This window comes from Mustela lutreola, chromosome 4 (genome assembly GCF_030435805.1).
Source record: "Mustela lutreola isolate mMusLut2 chromosome 4, mMusLut2.pri, whole genome shotgun sequence".
Taxonomy (NCBI): domain Eukaryota; kingdom Metazoa; phylum Chordata; class Mammalia; order Carnivora; family Mustelidae; genus Mustela; species Mustela lutreola.
In genome coordinates this window covers 86,276,183-86,301,286 of record NC_081293.1, presented here as the reverse complement: position 1 = coordinate 86,301,286, position 25,104 = coordinate 86,276,183, and the positions used below count along the sequence as shown (strand labels likewise).

At 45.9% G+C, this 25,104-nt stretch overlaps 1 protein-coding gene across 3 annotated transcripts in view; it reads left to right on the top strand.

The window, feature by feature from the left end:
* Window positions 1-684: 684 nt before the first annotated feature.
* MAP3K21 (mitogen-activated protein kinase kinase kinase 21) overlaps window positions 685-25,104 on the top strand; it is a 56,700-nt gene continuing 32,280 nt past the window's right edge. For all 3 annotated transcript variants that reach the window (XR_009352712.1, XM_059170437.1, XM_059170435.1), the window contains exons 1-4: window positions 685-1,785; window positions 17,286-17,466; window positions 21,565-21,713; window positions 22,986-23,161. Coding sequence is in view for 2 of the 3 variants with exons in the window: in XM_059170437.1 (XP_059026420.1) it covers window positions 963-1,785; window positions 17,286-17,466; window positions 21,565-21,713; window positions 22,986-23,161 (1,329 nt within the window). In the remaining variant the exon portion in view is untranslated. The remainder of the gene's footprint in view (window positions 1,786-17,285; window positions 17,467-21,564; window positions 21,714-22,985; window positions 23,162-25,104) is intronic.

Here is a 25,104-nt window from a genome sequence, read left to right as displayed (position 1 = left end):
GGCCGGGGCCTCCGGAGCCCTGCGGTCCGACTCTCTCGCTCTCCTCGCCGTTTCTGCGAATACGGACAGCTCAGGACTCGAGCACGCAGTCGTAGCCAACGCCTCCTACACCTGCACCTGCGGCTTCACAGGGGACAAGCGGTCCCTCCCCACTCGAGGGAGCAGTAAGGCAACCGCGAGGTGATGCGCCACGAGAACGAGCCTCGGGCCTGTACCGCCTGCAGCTCACGGCGCGGCGATGGGTCGTCCGGTCAGTTCCGCGCGGCCGGCCGGGGTTCGAACGCCCGCAGACGCGCACACCGGTCTGGAGACGCGCTCCGCCGCGTTCCGCAGCCCGTCCCGGTTGCACAGGGACTCTCCCCGGACGGCCACCTACTCCCTCGCGTCCCGCCCCAGCGCACCGAGTCCTCTTCGCCGGGGCCCTGCATTTTGGAGGATCGTGGGCTCCCCGCCGCCTTTCCCTTGGCTTGATTTTTCTCGAAAACCTCGTGCAGCCACGGCCGGTTCCGCCTCCCGGGCCGAAGGGGCGCGGCGCACCCAGCCCGCGAGCCGCGGCGGCGGCAGGCGGGGACCCGCGGGTCTGGGCGGGCCCCGAGGGGGCGGGGCGGGCCGGCGAGCGGGGCGGGTCCTGGCCGGGCGGGGCGGGGCGGGGCGGCCGGAGGGGCGGGCCCGAGAGGCGGCGAGGCCCAGCCACAGCCGCAGGCCCGCCGCAGGCCCAGCGCGCCACCATGGTGCGACAGCGCCCGCGGCCGCGGGGACCGCTGCAGCAGCAGAGGCGGACCAGGCGGAACGCGGGCTGAGGCCGGGGCCTCCGGGTGGTGGGGCCTCCGGGTGGTGGGCTCGCGAACCCCCGCGTCCCCGAGCCCCGACTCCCCCTCCTTGCCGGACCATGCGCGCCCCCAGCCGCCCCGGAGGCTGAGCCCGTCTGCCCGCGCCGCCGTCGCCCTCCCGGCTGCCCCGCCATGGCCTTGCCGGGCGCCGAGGGCGCGGCTGACAGGCCGGTGTCCCCGGCCCGGGGCGCCCCCGCCGGCTCCGCGTCGTCGTCGTCCGCCTCCTCCGGCGGCTCGGCCTCCGCCTCGGCCTCGGCGGGCGCGGGGCTGTGGGCCGCGCTGTACGACTACGAGGCGCGCGGCGAGGACGAGCTGAGCCTGCGGCGCGGGCAGCTGGTGGAGGTGCTGTCGCAGGACGCCGCCGTGTCGGGCGACGAGGGCTGGTGGGCCGGCCAGGTGCAGCGGCGCCTCGGCATCTTCCCCGCCAACTACGTGGCGCCGTGCCGCCCGGCCGCCCTCCCCGCGCCCCAGCCGCCGCCGCCGCGGCCCGGCTCGCCCGCGCACGTCGACTTCGAGCGGCTGGAGCTCCGAGAGCTCATCGGCGCCGGCGGCTTCGGGCAGGTGTACCGCGCCACCTGGCAGGGCCGGGAGGTGGCGGTGAAGGCGGCGCGCCGCGACCCGGAGCAGGACGCGGCGACGGCGGCCGAGAGTGTGCGGCGGGAGGCGCGGCTCTTCGCCATGCTGCGGCACCCCAACATCATCGAGCTGCGCGGCGTGTGCCTGCAGCAGCCGCACCTCTGCCTGGTGCTCGAGTTCGCCCGCGGCGGAGCGCTCAACCGCGCTCTGGCAGCCGCCAACGTCGCCCCGGATCCCCGCGCGCCAGGCCCGCGCCGCGCGCGCCGCATCCCCCCACACGTGCTGGTCAACTGGGCGGTGCAGATCGCCCGCGGCATGCTCTACCTGCACGAGGAGGCCGTCGTGTCCATCCTGCACCGGGACCTCAAGTCCAGCAACAGTAAGTGGGCCGGGGGTGGGGGCTGGGGGTGGAGGTGGGGGGACGCAGCCTCGCCCAGCGAAGCCCTCCTCGGTGCCAGTCCTGCGCCGGCCCCTCCCGGCCTTGAGCCAGGTGGAAGGAGGCGGGGGTCAGCCTCCCGACGCCTGCAGCACCCTCTGTGCCCGCTTTCCAGGGCCCGGAGGTCCAGCTGGACCTTGGTTACTTGCCTTAGGGCAGGTGACGCTTACCTTGACTTTGCTTTGTTGCTTTTTGGGCGTCTTTAAAAAAAAATGCAGATCAGACTTGCTTGCTGACTACACAGTTGTAAAGTACCTGGATCTTCTAAACCTCAGGGTGCTCTTTGGCCTTTAGGTACAATAAGTGGGTCGTTTTGTGCAACTGCAAACCGAAGCCTTCCTGAGATTGTGAGCAACCCATGACCCTTCTTTTCTGCTTCATCAAACTCCTCCTTTCCTTCAGCTTTACAGGTGCTGAATTGAGGTTGCTCTTTACCACTTTAACTATGGCTTTATGTCCCCTGACATTTCCAAATACTTTTCACTCAGACATCTCTGCCCACGAAGTGTGCTTTTATCCTTCGTTTGGTGGCTTGAGTGTTGGTGGATCGTCTCCAGGCAAGAAGCAGCCGATTGGGCCAGCATGCACATGTAGGCTTAGGCACGCGTGGGGTCCTTGCACAAGTACTTGAACTCTTGAAGACCTGGTCTGTATCGTTTACTTTGTTTATAAGCCAGGGTGGATTTTCTAGCTGTCAATAGAGAACTGACAAATGAGCTAAACCCAAATCCTATTAAATTTCACCACTTTATAAAAGACCTAATGGGATCCTCGTTTAAAGTTGGTTCTTGAACATTGAAGATCACCTCGTACGTAGTCTTAGGATGGGTTGAAATCGCATGAAAGATTAAAAATGCAGCCAGAACTGGCATTGGCCCACCACAGCCGCATGTCTTTCAACCTGGTAAAACCTGCTAGGACAGGCGCTAACCCAAAGGGAAACACTGTCCTTCCCCAAGTCTGCAGGAAGAAGAGTGACAAGAAGAAATGATGTATTTGTTTCATGTTTGTGTACATTCTTTTTCCTATTCGAAATTCTTCCGCTCGGAAAGTTAACTTGAAAATGATGAAGGTGGCACTTTCGTTATGGGAATCAGATTACTTAAGTGTTGGTAACTACATGTAAGCGTTGGATACTTGCTGTGGATTTTATTTTATGCCTCCTGCTAACCCCCAGTATAAATTATAACCTTATAATTTAGATGACAACTGGTCAAGTGTCAGAAGCAGATTCAAACAAGATATGGCAGTGAGAGAGTGGCAGTAGTTAGAGAGCGGCAGTAGTAGCGTGTGTTCTTAGAGTTCCAACAGAGGACATATAAAGGACTCCAGAGTTGTTTACTTTGGGTCTGTGGGATGATAAAGACATAGCGCAGTTTTCAATATACTTATTTTTGTCAATGCTTCAGACCCTACAGCTGGTGCTTATTTCCTAAAATGTGCTTTCAGTGAACGATGTGTTTAACTTGCTACCACCGAGCAAGGCCTGTGTGCCCTGTCTGTGGGTCCTGTAAGCTCTCTCGCCAGTGATGTCCTGCAAGCCCTTCTCTGCTGGTTATATTCTGCAAAACCAGGTTATTTTAAGGACAGCAAAAAAGAGCATCATTGCTTGGGCAGTCTTGGCATTTGTGGCCGTTCTGTGATATACATAGGACCTGGTTTCTGCAGACTGATTCTGTTACAGGACATCACATTACCAACACAGGCAAACGGTTAGGGTTAGACTGATCCTTAGGCCAAAAGAGCAAAAGGGCCTGTAACGATTATTTTTTTCATTACTTTTAGTTGGTTTTGTTGCATTTTGATAATGCGTGAGGTCCCTATGATCTGTCCCATTGGCATGTTTGCTAATGTTCCTAAACACATTGACGGGTAGATTAATCCATGTTCCAATCATAATCTTTTTATATGAATTAAGAACTTTCAAAGTATTAATACTATTAAATGGGAAAAAAGAAATATCATGACCCTGGAATAAGAACATGATTAAATGGTTTTTATTGACAGCAGGAGACTTGAACAGCAGAACAGAGATGGTAGTATGTCATTTGGAGGTGGTTATTTGCCGCAACTTAGTTTTTTGGAATGCTTTCCACGCTCAGAAGAAATTGCGGAACTTCCTGGAGCATTTTAATTTCTATAATTGTCAGGCAAGGTCGCCTTTGCTTTAAATTTGTGCACTTTGAAAAAGACATAATGGGCTTGGTCACTAGCCTAGCCAAATATTTGTTAAAATATGACCATTACTATAGTTTTTAATGACTATAACAGGCACATTTTGCATAGGGCCTAAAATGTGCACATCACAGTGCCCAGCACAGTGCCTTATCCTCTCTCTCTGGTGTTAATTCAGTGAATAAATGTGGACACTTTGGGACTTCTCTTGTGGTACATGAAACCATGACTTCTTGTTCAGACTTTTGAGGACAGCAGAAACCCTATTACAGTGTGTTTTGTTTGAATTTATTGGTTATTTGCTAATGGTGGTAGTGAGTTAATGATAATGTAAACAAGGTTTTAAAAATCAATATTGAATTTTATCTTCATTCTGGAGTCCACAAAGAGCCAGTGTAAAACGACCTGGAGCCACGTTAGTTGAAATTACTGTTTAAAACAAATGTTTAAGTTTGTCCTAGGAAAATATGGTTCTTAACATGTTTTCTTTCCTCTTTTCTCTTTGGTCTTCTTTTAAGTTTTATCATATATGGGAGACAGTGTTTATGTTGAAGTAAGAGCTGTGTTTTGATGATACAAAAAACTTTGTTCCTTTTCTAACAGTAAGAGATTGAAAGTTGAACCAAATGACCAAGATTTAAGCATCATTTTGCTTAAATGCTAGGCCCTGGCACTCCCTGGATGCGAATTGTGTAGAAAATACTGTGCTAAGTTTTTCTATGTGCAACAATGAGAGAGGAGTATGAAACAACGCTGGGCTCCTGTGAACATGGCCGGTTCTCTGTGCATGCAGGGAAGAGAGAAAAATCACTGTGCATTTGTCCAATATATCTTGAGCCTCCCCTCACCTCCCAGCCACTTCTGGACCCTGGGGACACGGGAGTGAACCAGATGACCGCATCCCCGTTGGCATCGGGCATAGTCTCGTGGGAAAGCTAGACGGTAGCCATGCAGTGTCAGATACTAGTAAGCATCGTGGGGGTAGATGGTGGTGAGGCCAAGGATGAGGGCGCCGGTGAGACTGGGTGGTGGACAGAAGACACTCTGAAGAGTGACACAGAGGTGTGGGTGAGGAGGAAGAAGTCGAGCGAAGATCCAGGCAAAGGGAGGGTGGAGAGTAAGGACCCTCACTTCCTGGGGAGTGGAGGGGAAGCTGGCAGGCTGAAGCAGAGGGAGGAGTAGAGGTCATCACTGTGGGGCTTCTGGCCGTGACCTACGGGTGTCCCACTCTCGGTGCCATCTGTCCAGAGCCTGGGAGAGTTCTGTACAGAGGACAGGTGGGATCTGATGCTGTGTTTACAAGATTCCTCTGGCTGCTCTGAAGGATGGACTTGAAATTGGCCCACGTGAAGGCTGTCGAGGTGGCACCCTTCAAAGAATGCGGTGGTTTCACCCAGGGTGCTAGGAACAGGGAGTGGTTTTCAGGGAAGTTACCAAGGAGGAGTGAAGATAAACTAGTATGATATGTGACTTACTGAGGCTGGTTTGGATTATTAGAATTTAGTCTGTATTTTTCTGGCATAATTCAGTATTGAAAGAAGGTTGTGTGGCATAATGTGTTTTTTCTGTTGTTTCGTTTCGTTTTGTTTTGTTTTAATATTGCTTACTGTGTTGTACTGGTGGTGGTGGCTTTAGCAAAAATAAACATTCCAGGAGAAACTGAACCACAAATTTTTTTTTTTAAGATTTTATTTATTTATGTGACAGACAGAGATCACAAGTAGGCAGAGAGGCAGGCAGAGAGAAAGAGGGGGAAGCAGGGTCCCCACTGAGCAGAGAGCTTGACTTGGGGCTCGATCCCAGGACCCTTGGATCATGACCTGAGCTGAAGTCAGAGGTTTTAATCCACTGAGCCATCCAGGTGCCCCTGAACCACAAATTTTTTTTTTTTTTTTAAAGATTTTATTTATTTATTTGAGAGAGAAACAGTGAGAGAGAGCATGAGCTAGGGGAAGGTCAGAGAGTGAAGCAGACTTCCCATGGATCTGGGAACCTGATGCGGGACTCGATCCTGGGACTCCGGGATCATGACCTGAGCCGAAGGCAGTCGTCCAACCAACTGAGCCACCCAGGCGTCCCTGAACCACAAATTTTGATCCCTACTTACTTTTATATTTTTTATTTCAATGAGTAAGCACCTTTTTAGCTTGCTTTTTTTTTTTTAAGCCTTCTGGGGGAATAATTCTTATATGTATTATTATCTACAATGGCATTTACAGTAGATAAATAGACATAGTTACATATAGTAGCAAATAAAGTTTAGAGCTCTTACTAAAACTACACAAGGGATATAATTTTTTGAAAAAAATTTCTCATTAATACAGTGTAAATAAAGGAACTATTTGAGAAAATTATAGGAAATGTAATCTCCAAATAAGGTGCTTAAATAGCTCATTGAGGTGACTTGGAGGAACTATTAATTATACTTTCATCAGTTAAAAGACACACGTCTTCTTTCCCCCTCGTCTGTTCTTTTACTGCAGATGTGTAGCTTCATGCCACGGCCTCCTCCCACTCCAGGGGGCACCGGGAGGTCAGCACAGATACCCCAGTGATGGCAAAAGCTAACCTGCTTCTTATAAACAAAAAAGCTAAAGGATATATTTTTAGAAGAATAGCTATTGACAAACGGCCCCCACGTCATCCCCTACCATTTTCATACTTACATATTAAAAAAAACTAGGCCACCACTCATTTTTTCCTAGTTATAAGGGCGGGGGGTCCCTTATTTGGTTCAGGATTATGCAAACTCAGTCATCCCTGTACACGCTTGATCACGTCTGCAGTCATCGTTAAGTGTACCAAATCACGTGAAGGAACGAGGAGGGGCAAGACCCCTCCATCCACTTCAGAAGGTGTCTGCGAGCCCTGCTTTCTCCTCTCACACCAGCACGCAGGTCGCAGGTGTTGAACTTCTCCCGAACAGTGCAGTCACCTGTAGGAATGTTGCCTTGGAAGTCCTTGAGACCTGGGTTCAATTACTGGTGTTGTCATGTACTCGACGTGTGACCTTGGACAAGTTGTGTAACGTCATCGAGCCCGAATTTCTTGATTTCTGAAGCTGTCTGCTGAATTCCTCCCTGGGGTATGGACAGAGTCCTGGAGGGAACATCTGTTTGATGCTACCTCAATCCATCAAAAGCATTTGTGGGAAAACTGGCATGAAAACATAGGACTTTTTTTAGGGAACCAAGAGTAGTTGGGTGCAGCTAGAAGGAAAGAGAGACAAGGGGTTTTCTGGGAAGGAAACAGGCGGGGAAGCCAGCAGGGAGTGGGTGGGCGACTGGAGAGCCATCCTAACACGGAGAGCCCACAACAGGAGCCAACCACGGGAGGTTTTGGGGGGGAAAGTGGTCTCTCTGCTGGGAGATGAACACCTCTACAGAAAAGAAAAATATAAGCTTGGGATAATTTGCTTTATGACTGTACTATCACAGGTTATCAGTAGGGCAGTAAGCATGAAAATTCTTAGACATTGGTTTGACGTAAATTGTTTATCATTTACGACTGGAACCTAGATTTTTATAATCAATATGCATCTGGTGAGTTGGTTTAGAGCAGTTTCTCCCTCTGGTTCACGAGGGTTAGAAAACAGTGATGAGATTTACCAGGCCAGGCTGATGGTTTTCAGTCCAAACCCTCCCCAGCCCTCAGGCCCTCCCACAAGGTGAAACACTCCCATAAAGGAGGGTTGGGGGGCAGGGGAAGGGTTCCCAGACAGGTCGGCAGAGCTGTGCTGGTTTCGTGACGCTTGAAACACATTTGTATGGGGGGGCTTCCAATCAGTGCGAATTTCATCATTTTTAAGAATTCATCTTTTCCAAACACTGCTTCACCTCAGCTGCCTTACTGTAGGGATGGTCTCAGGCACAGGCTCGCGAGTATCTCGAGCTTACCAGGCACTGGGTGCTGCCCAGCCTCGATCCGCACTTACTCTTCACAGCAACTTTCGAGGTTGGTATTTTATTCCCATTTTACAGGCGGAGAAAATGAAGCCGGGGTTTGATTGCCTCTGTAAAGCTCCCTCGTCAGAGAGCTGAATCCAGAACCTCTAATCCTGGAACCTCAGCATTTATCTTCTCCACCTGTCGCCCAGATGAGCAGTTCTCCAGTGTTTGTTATCAGGCCCGCAAGGAACTCTTGTTTACATGTGTGATAGCTGCTGGTGTTTACCGAGTTAGAAACTTAACATGATACATTTAAAAATGCTTAATAATATAAAAATAACAGACCCATGACATGTTAGCATAGCATTTTTAATGGAAGAAAAGTCTTATTTTCCCAAAGAAATTTAGAAAGGAGAGTGGCACTGCTTTACACTTTCGAAGCTCACTTTGATGCCAGACTTAATAGAAGACCAATGGATGTTCATATCTGCTTCTATATTTAATCTGTTGCTACCTTAGGGTTGCCCAAGGGTCCCTACTTTGAGACCCTCCCCACCAAGGTGAGGTGATCAGTTCTGTAGGGAAAGAATGGGACTCTGGAAGAGTTGTTCCTACACTAGGATCAGAAGCTCCTCGTGAGCTTTTAAAAAATAAAACTCTTTGTCTCACTTTTGGATGTTCTGATTTAGTTGACCTTGGTTGGGAACAAACAATGAATTCCCCCCCCCCCGATATTTTATTTATAAAATATTGAAATATGAAATTGAAGGAGCTTGAAGTGAGCTCTTACATCCTTACCATCCAGATTCTACCATTTGTGTTTTATCAACTTGCTTTAACACAGATCTAACCCTATCCCTCCATTAATCCATCTGAGCTTTTGATGAAGCAATATATATATATTGGTTTATATATATATTTATATATATATATTTTAAGATTTTTATTTATTTATTTGGCAGAGAGAGACACAATGAGAGAGGGAACGCAAGCAGGGGGAGTGGGAGAGGGAGAAGCAGGCTTCCCATAAGCAGCGAGCCGGATGCAGGGCTTGATCCCAGGACCGTAGAATTGTGACCTGAACTGAAAGCAGATACTTACAGAGCCACTCAGATGCCCCAACAACATTTATATATTTAGAAATCTTCTGGATGCCTTAAAAGCAGAGCCAAGTTTGGAAACTGCTATTCAAAGGACCAGATTTTGGGTTCCTTCTGAGGGTTCTCTGGGTTGATCTATATAAATCCTTCCATGAACCCAGACTGCATCTCAGATCTGGTTAAGGGTCTGATGAAATTGCACAGTTGGTCATAGAAGGCACCAGGTGAGACTATGGGTAGCTTTTTCTGGGCTTGTGTCTCTAGGGAAGGGAATCTCTTTAAGCATTTGTTCCTTTGACATTGGGTGACGAATAGTGACATTGTGGTGCCTGAGGTTTGCCCTCTGACCCCACAGCTTAAGCAGCTGTGGGTTCACAGCCCTGACTTCCTGAATAAGGTGATGTGAGGATAAGGTGAGACAGAGTACTGCCGGGGTTGGCACACGTTCCCTATGAAGATCCAGATAATAAATATTTTTGACTCTGTGGACCATAAGGTCTCTCTTGCAACTGGTCAAGTCTGCTGTTGTAGCCCAAAGCATCTACAGACGGTATGTGAAAATGAATGTGACCGTGTTCCAATAAAACTTTATTTACAAAAATAGGCATAGGATTTGGCCCATGGGATGTAGTTTGCCAACACCTGGCCTATGTTAAAGTATTTAGAAAACTGTAAGACACAATCTCAGTGGAAGTTGGTGACTTTGCTCATTTTTATATATTGTTTAGGAACACTTTGAGTGCTTTACCTCATTTGTGTGTGTGAGAAGTCATCGATACTTAACAGTTTTCTACAACTCTCTATCATCTTAAGAACATTATTATTAGTCATTCAGCAATATATAGTGCCGGGTAATCACTTATTTGTTCATCTTGCACAGGGGTGAGGGTCTTTTTGATGTGGCTAATTTGCTTGACTGGGGCCAGCCAGCAGTATGAGGAAATAGTCTGCAGCTTTGTTCTCTGTAGGAGTGCTGCCATCTGTGCTCTTTGGCAGGTCCGCTGGTAACTTGGGTTGATAAGTTGAGGGTCAAGGAGGAGGCATGAAGTACTATGTTGCTATTGTAACTGTTTCACTACCGGGTTTCATTACCAATTGCTTTTCCAAGCTATTGGAAAAAGACCAAATCACACGCCATGTGGGGAAGTATCTTGATTGCATACAGGAATGTTTGAGTCATTACTGGCTCAAGGCGATATGAAGGAGTTTATTTAGTTTCAGGTTTTCTGCAAATGTTGAATCACATAATATCAGGTATATGACTTTCTGTTCACCAATATACTAGCATAGGATACTGTCGAAGACTTCCTCCCTCAGTTTGCTTTGCACCTACTTGGTGAAAATACTGAGGGGACCCAAATATTGAACTAGATTTGCACACACAATGAAATGTAAAAAGGTTTCTTGTTAAAACTGAGTGTAGTATATGTCCATAAAATGGTTTGTACGGTGGCTTTTCTTTCTGGCGCAAGAGCAAGGTGAAGCTCTATATTAGGCAGTCACATCTCTATTTTCTTGAGAGAAGTCTGTCTTCTTGTATTCAGGAAGCCAACTCATTCATTCACGCAGCAGCTGTTTATGGACGTGTACAACGGGCCAGGAACCCTCCGGGGCTCCTGATGTTCAGTCGTGAGCAAAGCAGAAATGCTTTCCTCCACTCCCAGAAGTTACGTTCCAGTAAGCAGCACAGATGTTACTACCGAGAAGTAGTAAGAGATGTAGCATGTTGGAGAGTGGGGAAGTGCTTTAGTAGGAAAACTGAAAGAGTAGGATTGAAGAGGTGAGTCTGTTGAGGTGAGCGGTTGAGGTTTTAAGTGAGATGGGTAGGGGTGGCCTTCCAGAAAAGGTGGCTGACCAGGAAAACCTCATCATCAGCCGCAAAATCTCCAAAGCAGGAGGCCAGTGTGGCAGGAGAGGACTGAAGGAGAACAGTAGGACAGGAGCAGGTGGGGGGTCAGGTTGGGCAGGTCTTGCAAGACCTTTGACTTTACCGTGACCATGGAGAGCTTCGGACTGAGGACTGGGATCTGCCTTGCTCTCTAGCAGAATGTGCTGGCTGCAGCGTGGACGAGAGATGGAAGGGAGACCAGGGCGGAGGTGAATCTGGGAGTCATCTGTGTCCGGATGGTATTTAAAGCCCTGAGGTGTGCTGAAATTAGCTGGGGAGTGGGTAGATAGAAAGACCAGAGATCCACAGCCCTAGTCTTGGCGGTCTGCAGTAATTAGAGATCAGGGAGATAGGAGGAATCAGAAAAAGGAGTGGTTAGAAGAGAAAGGGAGCCCCAGGGAACCATGGATGCTCTGGAGGTCAGGGAAGAACGTGTTTCGGGGAAGAATGATCAACGAGGTCGAATGCCGCAGACGGATGGGAATTCAAAACAACTATTCTGTTGTATTTCTCCTTAAACCGGTCTGTGTTTCCTAATACTGTTTCGGGAGTGCAGAGGCGAGTTGGTTTTCTGTCCTAGCAGCTGACTTCATGTGAGAAAACTGGTAACTCATCTTCTTCATACTCCGTTTCCCCCCATATACTATCTATGTACCCCTTCACTTAACAGATAGGAACGGCTTGTGTGTAGCATCGGTAAATCAATACATAACATTCATTGGGTGCGGATTCTTTCCTCCAGTTGCTTATAATTTAATCAGATGAGAGGAACAGGTAGGGTGAGACATGATGATAGAACTTCAGGGCATTAAAAATGGGAACTTCTAGCTGTGGTCATGCGGGAAGGTACCAAAGGGGAGAAGGTATTTATTGACTCCTGGAATACTGGACCAAGAGGAGAGTGAGGAAGTTGCCCACCCCCCCTTTTTTTTAAAGAGAAGGGTAATTGGAGATTCCACAGGCTAAGGGACTTGAAGTGGTCTCGTGGTTAGCACGGCAGTGGGAAGGTGGTGCCAGTGCCCTGATGCGTGCAGGAAGTGGGGTGCTTCCCCGGTGTGGTTTCCGTGGAAGGTGGAAGGGGAGAGGGTTCTATGCAGCCAGCGCCGGGATACAATGTTGTGTTTTCTAGAGGTGGCCAGCAATACACAGAATTGTCAAGATGCAGGCTTCATCGTAGAGGACGCAGCATCTGGAGAGGTCATTTCCAATGAGGTCCAGAAGGGGCTTGAAGGCCAGGGAGAAAGCTTGCGTTTGCCTCCATAGACTGGAGAGAGCGAATAGAGTGCAGGTTGGGGGAGACAAGGTGGTGCCAGTGAAGGACAGATGGGAAGTAATGATGCCAAATGTGGGGTTGCGGACCTAGTGCTTATCCTCCGCAGGTGTTCGTTTTCAGACTTGAAATTCTCAGAGCAACCTTCCTTTGGCTGAGAAAATTATCTTCATTAATAGTATATTCTTCCACATTTTGCTTTTCTTCAAACCCATTTGCTTCCTTACTCCTTTTTTTTTTTAATATAATATATTCTTAGTTAAAGATTAATTGAAACTAACCCATTTGCCTCACATGGAATTTGGACACAGCAATCCCATAAATGTTGAGAAAATAGAACGGATACAGTGTAATTGCTTTTAAAAAATAGATATATATTATATGCTACAATTCTGAAAATAGCAGTGTGGAACTTCAAAGGAGCCGGAGAAACCACGTGCCTCATGGTTGAATAAGTAGAGTAAGTACAAGGTTGTAAAGGCTGATTGTTCGAGAACAGGGCTAACAAGGGTCAAAAATCTTCACTGAAGTCTCACAAAAGGGGGCTCCAACACCCGTCGCTAGGTTACCCACAAGAATTTTACCATTTCTGTGGCCAAAAGAGTTTATGTGCCTGGTCTGTACATTATACCTTCTGGTGGCGGGCTGGTGTGCTGGGGCCCTTCCTGGGGCACGGCAGGAAGCGGAAGTTGGCTGCCAACCCGGAGTCCCCAGGCTGAAACCTGGCCAGGTGCCTGAAGCTACCTGTCGGGACTCTGGCTATTTTTGGTTTCGGTCACTTTGCCCAAAAGATAAGGAATTTCAGGAATTCTGCCGAACACCTCTGAAATAGAATCTGAAACAATGGGCCTTTCATGGAACTCTAAACGCTTGGCAATCACAGTGTTATTTTAACTTGTTTTCCGTGCAAAGTGTGGAGGCACTTAGCTCCCGTGGAAATCTGGACTGGGGTGGGCGTGGGGGAGGGACGCTCGGAAACCATCGATGCAAAGGCTGTTCATAGCACGTTGTGCCCTGACATTTATTTAGAAAGTGATCAGTTTTAAATGTTTTGTTGTTAGTTCTCACTTTTATTTCTGTTTTCACTTATCTGGGGACATTCTTGGGCTTTGCTTCTCAAGGGCTGCCAGGCCTTCCTGGGCCCTGGGGAGGGACAGTCAGATTTTCATGCCTGTTTTAATCAGTACTTCCTCAAGGCTCCTGAGGTGGATGTTTGTAAGAGTGAAGGACACACGTGAAAATGTCTTGGAAAACAAAGGTTGATCATTGATTTGGGGTTCTTTTTGGTGGTAAAAATAACTTGTTTAGAAGTGAAATTAGCAGTGTTATAAGTGGGAAAATGTTACACCGATGAAGTAACTTATTTGATTTTTTTGTTTGTTTCTGTGGCTTAAGTACTTAGGATTTTCAGGGACTAGATATTTTGCTTTTCTTGATATAAGAGTAAGGACTGAGAAAGAAATATGCCAGAAATATGCCCTAAGCTGATGTGGAAGGAAGGGAAGTTCAAAATTAATCTTTTAAGCAATCTGCAAAATGAAATACCAGGTCCTTTTGCCCCCTTCCTACAACCGGCAGCGTTATCAGTTTTGCGGAAGGCTGGGGAAGCTGTCTGCTGCCGGGTCTGGAATCTGGCTCTGAGTGGTAGCCGCGTGCTTTGGATCACGTATCCAGGCTGTAAGCTGGAGATGACGATTCCCACTTCATTGAACTGTGCGAGGGTGAAATGCGATGTCCAGTGTGTGAAACGACTACCGTAGAAGAGGACCGGTGAGTGGGAGGCGGTGTTCTGCGTGTGACGCTGGTGATAATTATCACTATTGTCCACGCTTCCGTGGAGCAGTCAGTGTAGAGGGACACAGGGGAAATCTGTAAAATGCAGTTCCTAGGATTAGGTAGTTTCATATATGATTTAGGGCAATAAGTCTCATACAAAAAGAAAACGGACAAAACAACATAATACGTGGGTGATAGCTGACTGGGAAGATGAAACAGTCACTATTTTGTAGGCTTCCCCACAAGGTTTTCCCAAGGCAGCTGGGCCTTGAGACTAGGTACTGTATAGATGCATAGAAAGCATAAGAGGCTGTTCCAAATGGAAGTGAGTCTCCCCACCAGCCCCCTCCATCCTTCTATTTATAGTATAGTGTTGAGATTACAAGCAGGAAAAACAGTAGAATTTTGGCCTTGCTGCTTTCCAACTGTGTAACCATGGACAGGCACATAAACCATCTTAAAGCTGAACTGTCATCTACATAACGGACATAAAAGTAGAGCGGGGGGGGGCTTGCTCTCTAAATCCCACAGTTAGAAGGTCAGTTGGGGAAAGAAATGTTACAGCACAGCAGGAATCATTCAGTGTTGGCTCCCTGTGCCAGTACCCACTCAAATACCTCCTCCTGTTGAAATCTAGTGTTGGCTCTTTCCAGTTTCATTAACTCTTCGACTTTTATGACCACTTAATAGTATAAATATTTGACGATATGAAGCAAACACAATACGAATCCATTGCAGAGTGAAATTTCAAGTCTTGGGAAAGATAAGAGGATTCCCTGAGGTCCATGAAAGTGATTTGGAAAGACGTATTCCTAAAAACACTTTCAAACGTATTGATAAAGGGGGTGTGTGCGTGTGCGTGTGTGCGCATGCGTGTGTGCTCGTCACAAAACCCTCTTTCAAACACTGTTACATATTCATCTCTTGCTCCCTACAGCCTTGCTATCAAGATCCCCGCGACAGGCAAAGAAACAAGCGGGGAATCTGAACCCAGCAGTGTGGCCGAGCAGTGCACGTCCTTCCTCACCACCCCACAGTCCCTCCACGGGGATCAGGTGGTGATCTTGCAATGATAGGAAATCAGAAAAGAACAGAACAGGCACCTGAATGGAGAGAGATTTCCAACATATACAGAAAGCTCTCCTGAGCACCTGATAAAAGCCACCCTCTGAGCAATGCCGCCGTGGTTAGGAGTGTGTGTCTCTGGGGTCAAACTGCTTCGAGAGCATCGCTGCTCCTCAGCCGGGACCTTGGACACTTAGGCAACACCTGTGTCTCGGCTCCCTTATCTGTGAAGCACAGAATAGTAAATAGTAAATACCTATTGTACTGCGGTGTGGATTTCATGGTTGAAGTAGCTATAAGTGCATTTGGACACACAGAATGAATGTACTTGGAAAATGCTCATTATTCTTATAACTAACATCTGGGAAAATGGTCCTCTTTAGGATCATGTTCCAAAAATCAAAAAAGGAGAATGTCTTATGCCTTGCTTCAGTTTTGTTTGGATAATTTATTCTACAGGACATCCCCTGCGTGTTTTGTTTTTATCCTTCCAAGAGTTAGCACATGGTTACAGCAATGACGTAAACATCCTTTCTTTAAAAAACCAAACGATGAAAAAGACTTATTTTCATTTTATTTTTCAAGATAAAACCTGAATAACAATACCCCGTTTGCCTTGTTTACAATGAAATTTGGATTACTGTTTCAGTGGATTCATTCTGTGGCTTTATTTTTTTGGTACTGATTGTCTTCAGATAATGAAGGCCCATCCCTTGGGATTTTTATGATGATTGAATGAAATCATGGATGTGTGCAAGGCATACAGGAAAACTCTGCACTTGTTAGCAACTCTTTTATTATATTAGTTGTCATTTGTATTAGGTGGGGCTAGCATGAGCACAGGGCAAGTATAAGAATGCACGTGTTGGGCGCCTGGGTGGCTCAGTGGGTTAAAGCCTCTGCCTTCAGCTCTGGTCATGATCTCAGGGTCCTGGGATGGATTCCCACATCGGGCTCTCTGCTCAGCAGGGAGCCTGCTTCCCCCTCTTTCTCTGCCTGACTCTCTGCCTACTTGTGATCTCTGTCTGTCAAATAAATAAATAAAATCTTAAAAAAAAAAAAAAAAGAATGTGCATGTTGTGTTCGTTTGAGAGCATTCAGCTCCTGCTCTGAATAAGATGAGACACAGAGTGGACAGGGGACGACGAATGAGAATTGAACATGTCTGTCCCAGTCTGGTATGGATTGCCCTCCCATCCATACCGGCTTCCTCTCTCTGTCTCTCTGTCTCTCTCTCATACACTCACTCTCTCAGAGCTAACAGTCTGGTGGAGAAGTCAGAGGTGACGTTGACGGGGACTGTAGTGGGAGTTGTGCTACCAGAAGTGACTCTCGAGGGGTCTGTATTTTGTCAGGAGGCTGGGGGGCGAGGAAAACTAGTGTTCGATGACATTTCTCTAAAGTTTCTACTTCCTGCTATTTTTCGAGCTTTAGTAAAGCAATCCTAGCTCATAAAATACTTTATGAGTTAAAAATCTCTAAGCATTTTGCAAGTTTACTCTAAGATCCTATTTAATAATAATTTATGGTGACGAGTCATTTGCCTATGATACTCTTGAATACCTTCCGTAGAAAAGGCTCTGCAGGGCGCCTGGGTGGCTCAGTGGGTTAAGCCTCTGCCTTCAGCTCAGGTCATGATCCCAGGGTCCTGGGATAGAGCCCCACATCTGGATCTCTGCTCAGCAGGGAGCCTGCTTCTCCCTGATCTCTCTCTGCCTGCCTCTCTGCCTACTTGTGATCTCTCTCTCTGTCAAATAAATGAATAAAATTAAAAAAAAAATAAAAGAAAAGGCTCTGCACTGGGTGTCACACACAGCTAACAAGAACTGATGAGGTACTATATGCCAACTAACTGAACGTAATGAAAAAAAGAAAATGAAAGGGCTCTGCCTTTAAATCAGGACCTAACTTCTAGGAAGAAAACAATGTATTCTTACCAGGGAAACTCTCACAGACTTCTGACCCTATCCGTGATGCCTCAGTAATGTTCTTTGCCCCTAGAAATCATTTACTTTCTCATCAAGAGAAGCATTCATAGAGTGCTGAGCCATGTTGATTTTTTTTTTTTTTTTAACTTGTAGCCGCAGGCACCAGTGACCCAGTAAAGGTTATGGCACAGATAATGTAAGCCAAGATGGCAGAACACAAGCCCGTTCTCATTTACGCTGCTGACTGAGCTGAAGGTTGTGCCTTCAATACCAAGGAAACAGTGTGACCAGAAAATTATAACAATATGAAAATAGCCCACCTTTGATTTTTTTTTATTTTTAATTGTTTTTTAGTTTTGCTGCTTGAGAAGATAGAGCATGATGACTTCTGCAATAAAACGTTGAAGATTACAGATTTTGGGCTGGCGAGAGAATGGCACAGGACGACCAAGATGAGTGCCGCGGGCACCTATGCCTGGATGGCGCCGGAAGTCATCAAGTCTTCCCTGTTTTCTAAGGGGAGTGACATCTGGAGGTGAGCACCCCACTTTCTGCTCTTGTAGACGGCTGAAGAAACTGGTTGCCGCGCTCCCTGTAGATGAGTCCCAGGGTTTTCAGGAATCGAGTGGGACAGAGAATACAGGCCTTTTCTTCTGTACACTCATTGGAGAGATCTTCTCTCAAAATCTGTTTCTTTCTTCTTTTTTTTTTTAATGGTGATTTCATATCAATAAATATTTTTTATTATTTATTCATTTATTTTGACAGGAGTAGAATTGAGGGATTCCTCACTTACCCGTAACCCCCAGGGCTCATCACAAGTGCCCTCCTTAATGCCCATCACCCACTGAGCCCCTCCCCCACCCACCTCCCTCTGTCAACCCCCAGTCCGTCCTCTATCCTCAAGAGTCTCTTATGGTGCCTGGGTGGCTCAGTTGTTAAGGGTCTGCCCTTGCCTCTGGTGATGATCCCAGGGTCCTGGGATGGAGCCCCACATCGGGCTCCCGGCTTAGCAGGAAACCTGCTTCTCCCTTTCTCTCTGCCTTGTAGTTTCTTACTCACTCTCTCTCTGTGTCAAATAAATAAATAAAACTTTTTTTTTTTTTAAAGGGATCCCCTATGGTTTGCTTCCCCCCTCTCTCATTTTTTTCTTTTTCCCATATCTTCCTATGTTCTGTTTCCTAAATTCTACATATGACTGAAATCATATGGCATTTTTCTTTCTCTGACTTATTTCGCTTAGCATAATACACTCTAGCTCCATCCACCTCATTGCAAAGGGCAAGATTTCATTTTTTGATGTCTGAGTAATATTGCATTGTATACATACACCGCACCTTTATCCATTCATCAGTTTATGGGCACTTGGGCTCTTTCCACAGTTTGGCTTTGTTGATATGTGGCTGTAAACATTGGGGTACATGTACCCCTTTGAATCTGTAATTTTGTATTATTTGTGGAAATAACCACTAGTACAATTGCTGGATCATAGGATAGTTATATTTTTAACTTTCTGAGGAACCTCCATGCTGTTTTCCAGAGTGGCTGCACCAGCTTGCATTCCCACCAGCAGTGTAAGTTTCCCCTTTTTCCACAACCTCGCCAATACCTGCTGTTTCTTGTGTTAGTAATTTTCTCCCATCTGACAGATGTGAGGTGATTTTTTGATTTGCATTTGCCTGATGATGAATGATGTTGGCCATCTTTTCATGTGTCTGTTGGCCCTCTGGATGTCTTCTTTGGAAAAATGACTATTCATCTCTTCTGCCCATTTCATTTCTTGATTGGATTTTTTTTTTGGGGGGGGGTGTTGAGTTTGATAAGTTCTTTATAGTCTTGGACATTAACCCTTTATCAGATGTGTCATTTGCAAGTATCTCCTCCCATTCCGTAGGCTGCCTTTTAGTTTCATTGATTATTTCCAATTCTGTTTATTTCTGTGTTACAAGTTTAATTGTCCGATTTTCAGTAAAAGCAGCTAATTAGAAGAGGGGAGAGGGTTGCTAAGTTGGTAAAAGTTGGCAGCTGCAAACAAAATAAGTGTTAGGAATAAAAAAAAGCATGAAATGCCGTGGAAAGGAGTAGAAACTGCTGATGTCTAGAGCCACCTGGTTGTGGAGCCAAGCATCCCCACCCACCTGGAGAATGCATTAATCCAGTGAAGCACACTGGAGCCCTGGGGTGTCAGGATGCAAAGGGTGGGAAGTTCCCTCCCTCCCCCACTTCTGAACTGCACACTTCTTTGCTTTAGAATCTCCTGTTATAACATTCACATAAAGACGATTTCATTCAAGAGAGGTTACGGTTCTCTGCGCAGCGGACTTGTGGACTAGCATACGGACTAGGACGTTAACTGGCGTGTTCACTGATGTCTCTCATCCTTCTTCCTCCTCTGTGGTTGCTACAGCACAAAGTAACTTAGAGCCGTCACTGAATTTTCACAGTCTCTCCTGAGATGACCGCACTTTCGCAGAGCCGGTAACCAAGGCACAGGGACATTAGGACCTTTCCTCAGGGTTTTAAAGCTAGTAAGTAGCTCTACTCAGCATCCCAGGCCTGGGAGCCAGGTTCCTGCAAGCACAGCCCTTCTGTATTCGCAGGCTGTCTGAGTTCTTCGGAGACAGCCTTATTTTTATCTTATCCTGCCCGGGTTCGGAGAACAAAAGAAAATGCATTACATTCTGCAAATAGTCCCATCAAAATAGTTCTGTTTTTTCCATGTTGTTTTTTTTCTCCACGTGGGTTTTTAATATAAGCCCTCTGCTCTCTAGAAACATGACCTGTCTTGAGTTATTCGTTTGCTGAAACTCCCAAGAAGCAAAGTTATGCTGTGGTTATTATTTTAGTTTTGTTATGTGCTAATGAGAAAAGCAAGGAAGTGGCCTTGAATTTAGACAGTTTTCAGTTATCTGCAGGAGTTTTTTGTCCCCTGCTCTGAGGTGATTTTTGTTGAATGATCTATGAGTTACACTTACTTATTCTTGCAATTAAAGTGTCTCTGCTAAGGCACCATAATGTAGATAACTTTTAAGAACCTAACCTGGTAATTACCTTTGGAAAATACTGGTTTCAACTTAACTGTTAATAGTTATAGCGTTATATAATTTAAAAGCACTGTATTATATATTCTCTCTTTTTTCAATGTAACACAGTGCTTTGAGATGGTAAAGAGTAGACATCGCTATTACTGAATAGATCACCTACTTCACAATCAGCTGTTAAGGCCTTTGTGAGTGGAAACATAGCTAGTAAGTAGTGATCCTTCTCCCCCCCTCCCCTTTTCTCCTTCCCTTTCCTTTCCTTTCCGAGATTTATTTACTTGAGAGGGTATGTGAGCATGGGGTAGGGAGGAACAGAGGCAGAGGGAGAGAGAAACTCAGGCAAACTCTGTGCTGAGTCTAGAGCCTGACGTGGGACTCGAACTCATGACCCTGAAATAATGACCTGAGCCGAAACCAAGGTCAAGTCCTGAGCTTCCAGATCCAGCTGTCTTTCAGCTGTTTTACCAGGTGCCCTGGTACTCCACCTGCTCAGGGAAGGAGCCGGACTGAGGGCCCTCGGGACTCATACACCTTCACTCAGAGCTGGTAGAACATCAGCTGGAGGATCCCTAGACCCCACTGACTGGGCACATTATGTCATTTCTACATTTTTATCCTGAATGTTTTCAGTAGATAGTCTAGATTCCCACTGGCACTAATGGTGAGGCCTTTAAATGAGAGGCTGTCAGATCTGGGGTGGCCTGAACCTGGAGTCTGGAGAGTTTCCAGCTCTTTCCAGACCAGGTCTTCAGAGACAGCTTGTCCTATTATAGCCAAGATGCTCCGAGTATCCACATCCCTTTAGATCAGGAGGTAATCAAAGGAGATTCAGACATCAATTCCATAGCCAAATTTCAATGCTTTTTTGGGGCGTTATTTTGAGCTGTTCTGCCTTTCCTTTAGGTGTATTTTAGTGCCTTCTGTCTGCTCTCTTTGAAACGATGCTTTAATGTTCTATGTAAGCAACAAACATAAGAAATGAGAATCAAGTTACTACTCTAAATTTCAGACTTTTAAAAAACTTAAATCTAATAATGTTTTCAAAAATTAGAAAAGTAAATCGGACTGTACGAATTATGTTAGTAGAAGTAAAGCAAATAAATACGACTAGTGGTTATATGCCTGTGTGTTTCCCTTTAAAATCTCATGGGATGTCTGGAGTGAGTGGTATTTTATGTATTAACAAAAGATAATTTGTACTTTATGTTTTGAAGAGGATAAAGGGAAACTAAGGTAATAATGGATACAAAGTTACAAAGAAGAGGTGTTTTGTCCTACTTGCGGCACAATGAGGCCCCTGCGGATTTATTTGTCAGTAACTATTCAGCAATATTGTGGATAGTTTTACTTCCTGTCATGAATGCATAACTGACTTCTGGGAAGGTGTGTACATACGTGGGTTTGGGAAGTTCACTGAAAGGGATTTGCCCCCCTCCCATCTTGGGGTAAGTGCCACTTACTCCACTTTTGTTGGAAGAGAAGATTCTTAATCAGAGCTGGATGAGGGCTCTGATGCATTTATCCCACCACTTAGGTTGTAAGGAACAGACATCATTTAACCCATGTTACTTTATGGCAATTTTACTTTGCAGCTATGGAGTCCTGCTATGGGAGCTGCTCACGGGAGAAGTCCCCTACCGTGGCATCGACGGGCTCGCCGTGGCCTATGGGGTGGCCGTCAATAAGCTCACTTTGCCCATTCCATCCACCTGCCCGGAGCCGTTTGCCAAGCTCATGAAAGGTATTTGTGCACCTTGATTTCTGTGTGTCTGTGGAGGCAACGGGACTCACTCAGGAGAACGTCTGTCTATTTTTTTTTTTTTAAGGGGCTTTTTTCTTTTAATATTTTATTTATTTATTTGACACAGAGAGAGAGTCACAAGTAGGCAGAGAGGCAGGCAGAGAGAGAGAGGGGAAGCAGGCTCCCTGCTGAGCAGAGAGCCCAGTGTGGGACTCCATCCCAGGACTCTGAGATCATGACCTGAGCTGAAGGCAGAGGCTTAATCCACTGAGCCACCCAGGTACCCAGTCTGTCTATTTTTTGTAAGTGAAAGAGTAATTTCTAGGATTCTAGGGTCGCTTGGGTGGCTTGGTTTTTGGGTGTTTGCCTTCGGTCAGGTCATGATCCCGGGGTCCTGGGATTGAGCTCTGGATCAGGCTCCCTGCTTAGTGGAGAGCCTGCTTCTCCCTCTCCCACTCCCCCTGCTTGTGTTCCCTCTCTTGCTGTGTCCCCCTCCCTGTTAAATAAATAAATGAAATGAAAAAAAAAAGTAATTTCTAGGATTCTAATTTACAAATGCTTGTAAGCAACTATACTGTTTTATGAATTAGAAACCTTTTCTTCACTCTAAGATGTCAGGTGAAGTACTGAGGGATTAAGTTACTTTTGAAAAACCCATCTAGTTTTATCAGTGACTCAATTATGTACAAAATTCAGACAACTAGTAATGAAGTTTTCACCAAGTACACCAGTAACACTCAAAGACAGAGATTAGTTGGTTCCATTCTGCTATTTTAAATTCTACCTCATGATCAAAAATGTTTTATGATCCTAACCAGCATGGTTTTGCCATGACCTTATCTATTTCATTTTTGTCTTTTAAAAATTAACTGACTCCTTTTGCAAGCAGCTAGTTACCTTCCTTCATTATTAGGCCATTTCTTAGAACCTTTCTTGTGATTATAACCTTTTAGAAACTTTAGTTTTCTTGGGTCGAGTTCTAGAACTCTGTACCTGTACATCCCCTGGCTAGAGCAGCCTAGGCTCCCGAAACAGAGTTGACGGTAAGGCACGAACCGCCCACACCCATATATTAACGTCATAGAAGATAAACAACAGGAGCCTTATCTAATAGTAAATATTATGCATGCCACCGACCTGGTCACTGTGTAGAATAAAACTTTCAAAACCATTATCAGTTGGCTTTTAAAATCTCCAGCAGACACCATCAGCATGGGCTGATAATCAAACTATGCTGAGAAATGGAATTAATGTGGTTCTTGTTGATTTTAGAGTGCTGGCAGCAAGACCCCCACATTCGTCCTTCATTTGCCTTAATTCTTGAACAGCTGACAGCTATTGAAGGGACGGTTATGACCGAAATGCCTCAAGAATCTTTTCATTCCATGCAAGATGACTGGAAGCTGGAAATTCAACAAATGTTTGATGAACTGAGAACAAAGGAGAAGGTGAGAGATCTGTCGTAATTGCATAACGCACCCACACTTATGAAGATTATGGAAAACATTTAATTAGGGGAGTTTTTAAAAAGTAAAACAAATTAAAAAAAAAAAAGAGAATAGTACACTAAGCCCTTTGTATAAATTAACCAACTTCAGTAATTGTCAATATTTTGTCATTTTGGTCATTTTCTTATTATCATCATTTTTAAAAAATGGGGTACCTTAAATTAAATCCTCGACTCATGTCATTTTACCTTTAAGTCCTCAATATGCATCTCTAACTGGTAAGAATTTTAGAAATAACTTTTTTGCCATTATTACCTTAAAAAGCAATTGCAATTCTTGGTATCATATAATATTCTATATTCAGTAGTCACAGTTTGTCTGAAAGGTGTCTTTTTGTATAGTGACTCACATAACACATAACACAGCTAAAAAAAAAAAAAGGAAAGGTGTCTTTTTTTACAGTTTTTGGTTAAAGCCTTTTTTAATGCTAGCCCTCTTCCTCCCCACTCTCCCTCCCCCACACCCAACCGTTTATCTCCAAAGCATTGCTTTGTCAGAGAAACTGGGAAAGTGTGTAATTTTTGAACTTTTAATACGATGAGTTAAGCTCTAGTTGGTTTGTATATTTTCAGAAGCAGCACAAAACAAACATACATGTTAAATATGGCAAGGCTGCCACCATGTGCGGTGACACATGAGACGGGAAGGCACACGGGATCAGAAGGCAGACTGGTTGGGGAGTGAGTTCAGGTCGCAATGTCCCTCCTGGTGACGGACCAGGCTCACAGCCCTAAAGGACCCCGCCGTCACGGATGGCCTGGCTCTGTGCTACCGCGGCAGTCCTCACTTTTTTAAAGACACTTTTGTAGCGCTTGAGTGTTTCGATGAATCACGGTTTATTCTGCTCGAGTGTGTAATTGTTCAACAGGTTAAATTCTGTTGTATGTGCAGTCAGTGTCTGGACAAAGTCCAATATTGCAGGCTCTCGATAACCTTTATGAAGTCGTGTCATTGTCCAGGGAGGAATTTTTATGCCTCACACATTTGTGATTCTAAAATGGTAGAATTCTCTTGAAGAAGGCGGTAGTGCTTTCTCAACAGAGTCCACCTGCCCATTCCTGTTACCCCACGGTAAAGCTACTTGGCCTTCTGTAGCATGGCTGTGTTACATCTCTAGACTTTTACATCTCAAAGGCCTGCAGTCAGCCCAAGTGCAAAGGTCAGGGCAGGAGCAGGACTAGCAAGTTGTAGTGTGAGTATATGTGCATAAGCCTTTCTCCAGTTAGACTATACAGTACTGTGTGCGATACCAAGACAACTTAGGCCCACATGCTGCTCTGGAGCAGCCGACGTCTACCGTTGTCTTGCTGAACTGGGAATTTGTACAAGGCTTGTCGTAGGTATTCCCCAAGGTGCAACTTGTTTTCTTAAAAATATATGTAATTTAAAAATGTATCTGGGGGATGTTGGTCTCAATTTCAAGGTTACGTTTTGTTATTGTTTTGTTTTCCCCAGCAAACGTGTTGGCTGTGCACTGTGGTCTGGGAGCAGTGTTAGAGCCCTGGGGTACAGAGAGGGATATGACAGTCTGTATCCTCGGGGTCCTTAGAAGGCCAGGCTAGGGATTTGGGATCTCGCTGACAAGTTTTTAAGAGGGGCCGACTATGTATCTTGGCATCCTTTTCCCACAAGACACTGAAGTCAGAACCTACTCTTCAAATTTAAATTAAATTAAAAATAAAATAAAATAAAATAGTTAAAAATTTTTTTAATAATGGGATTGCTGTTCTCATAGCTATCCAGACTAGAGTTCTTGGAAGATGTTTCTAGTGGTCTCCTAGGTGACAGAGCCCGTCGGTGGGAGCCCCTGCCCTCGTCCCCGTAGTCCTCACTCACACCTCCCCCCTGCTCCCCTCACCACCCCCTCCAGTGCAGATCTGAGC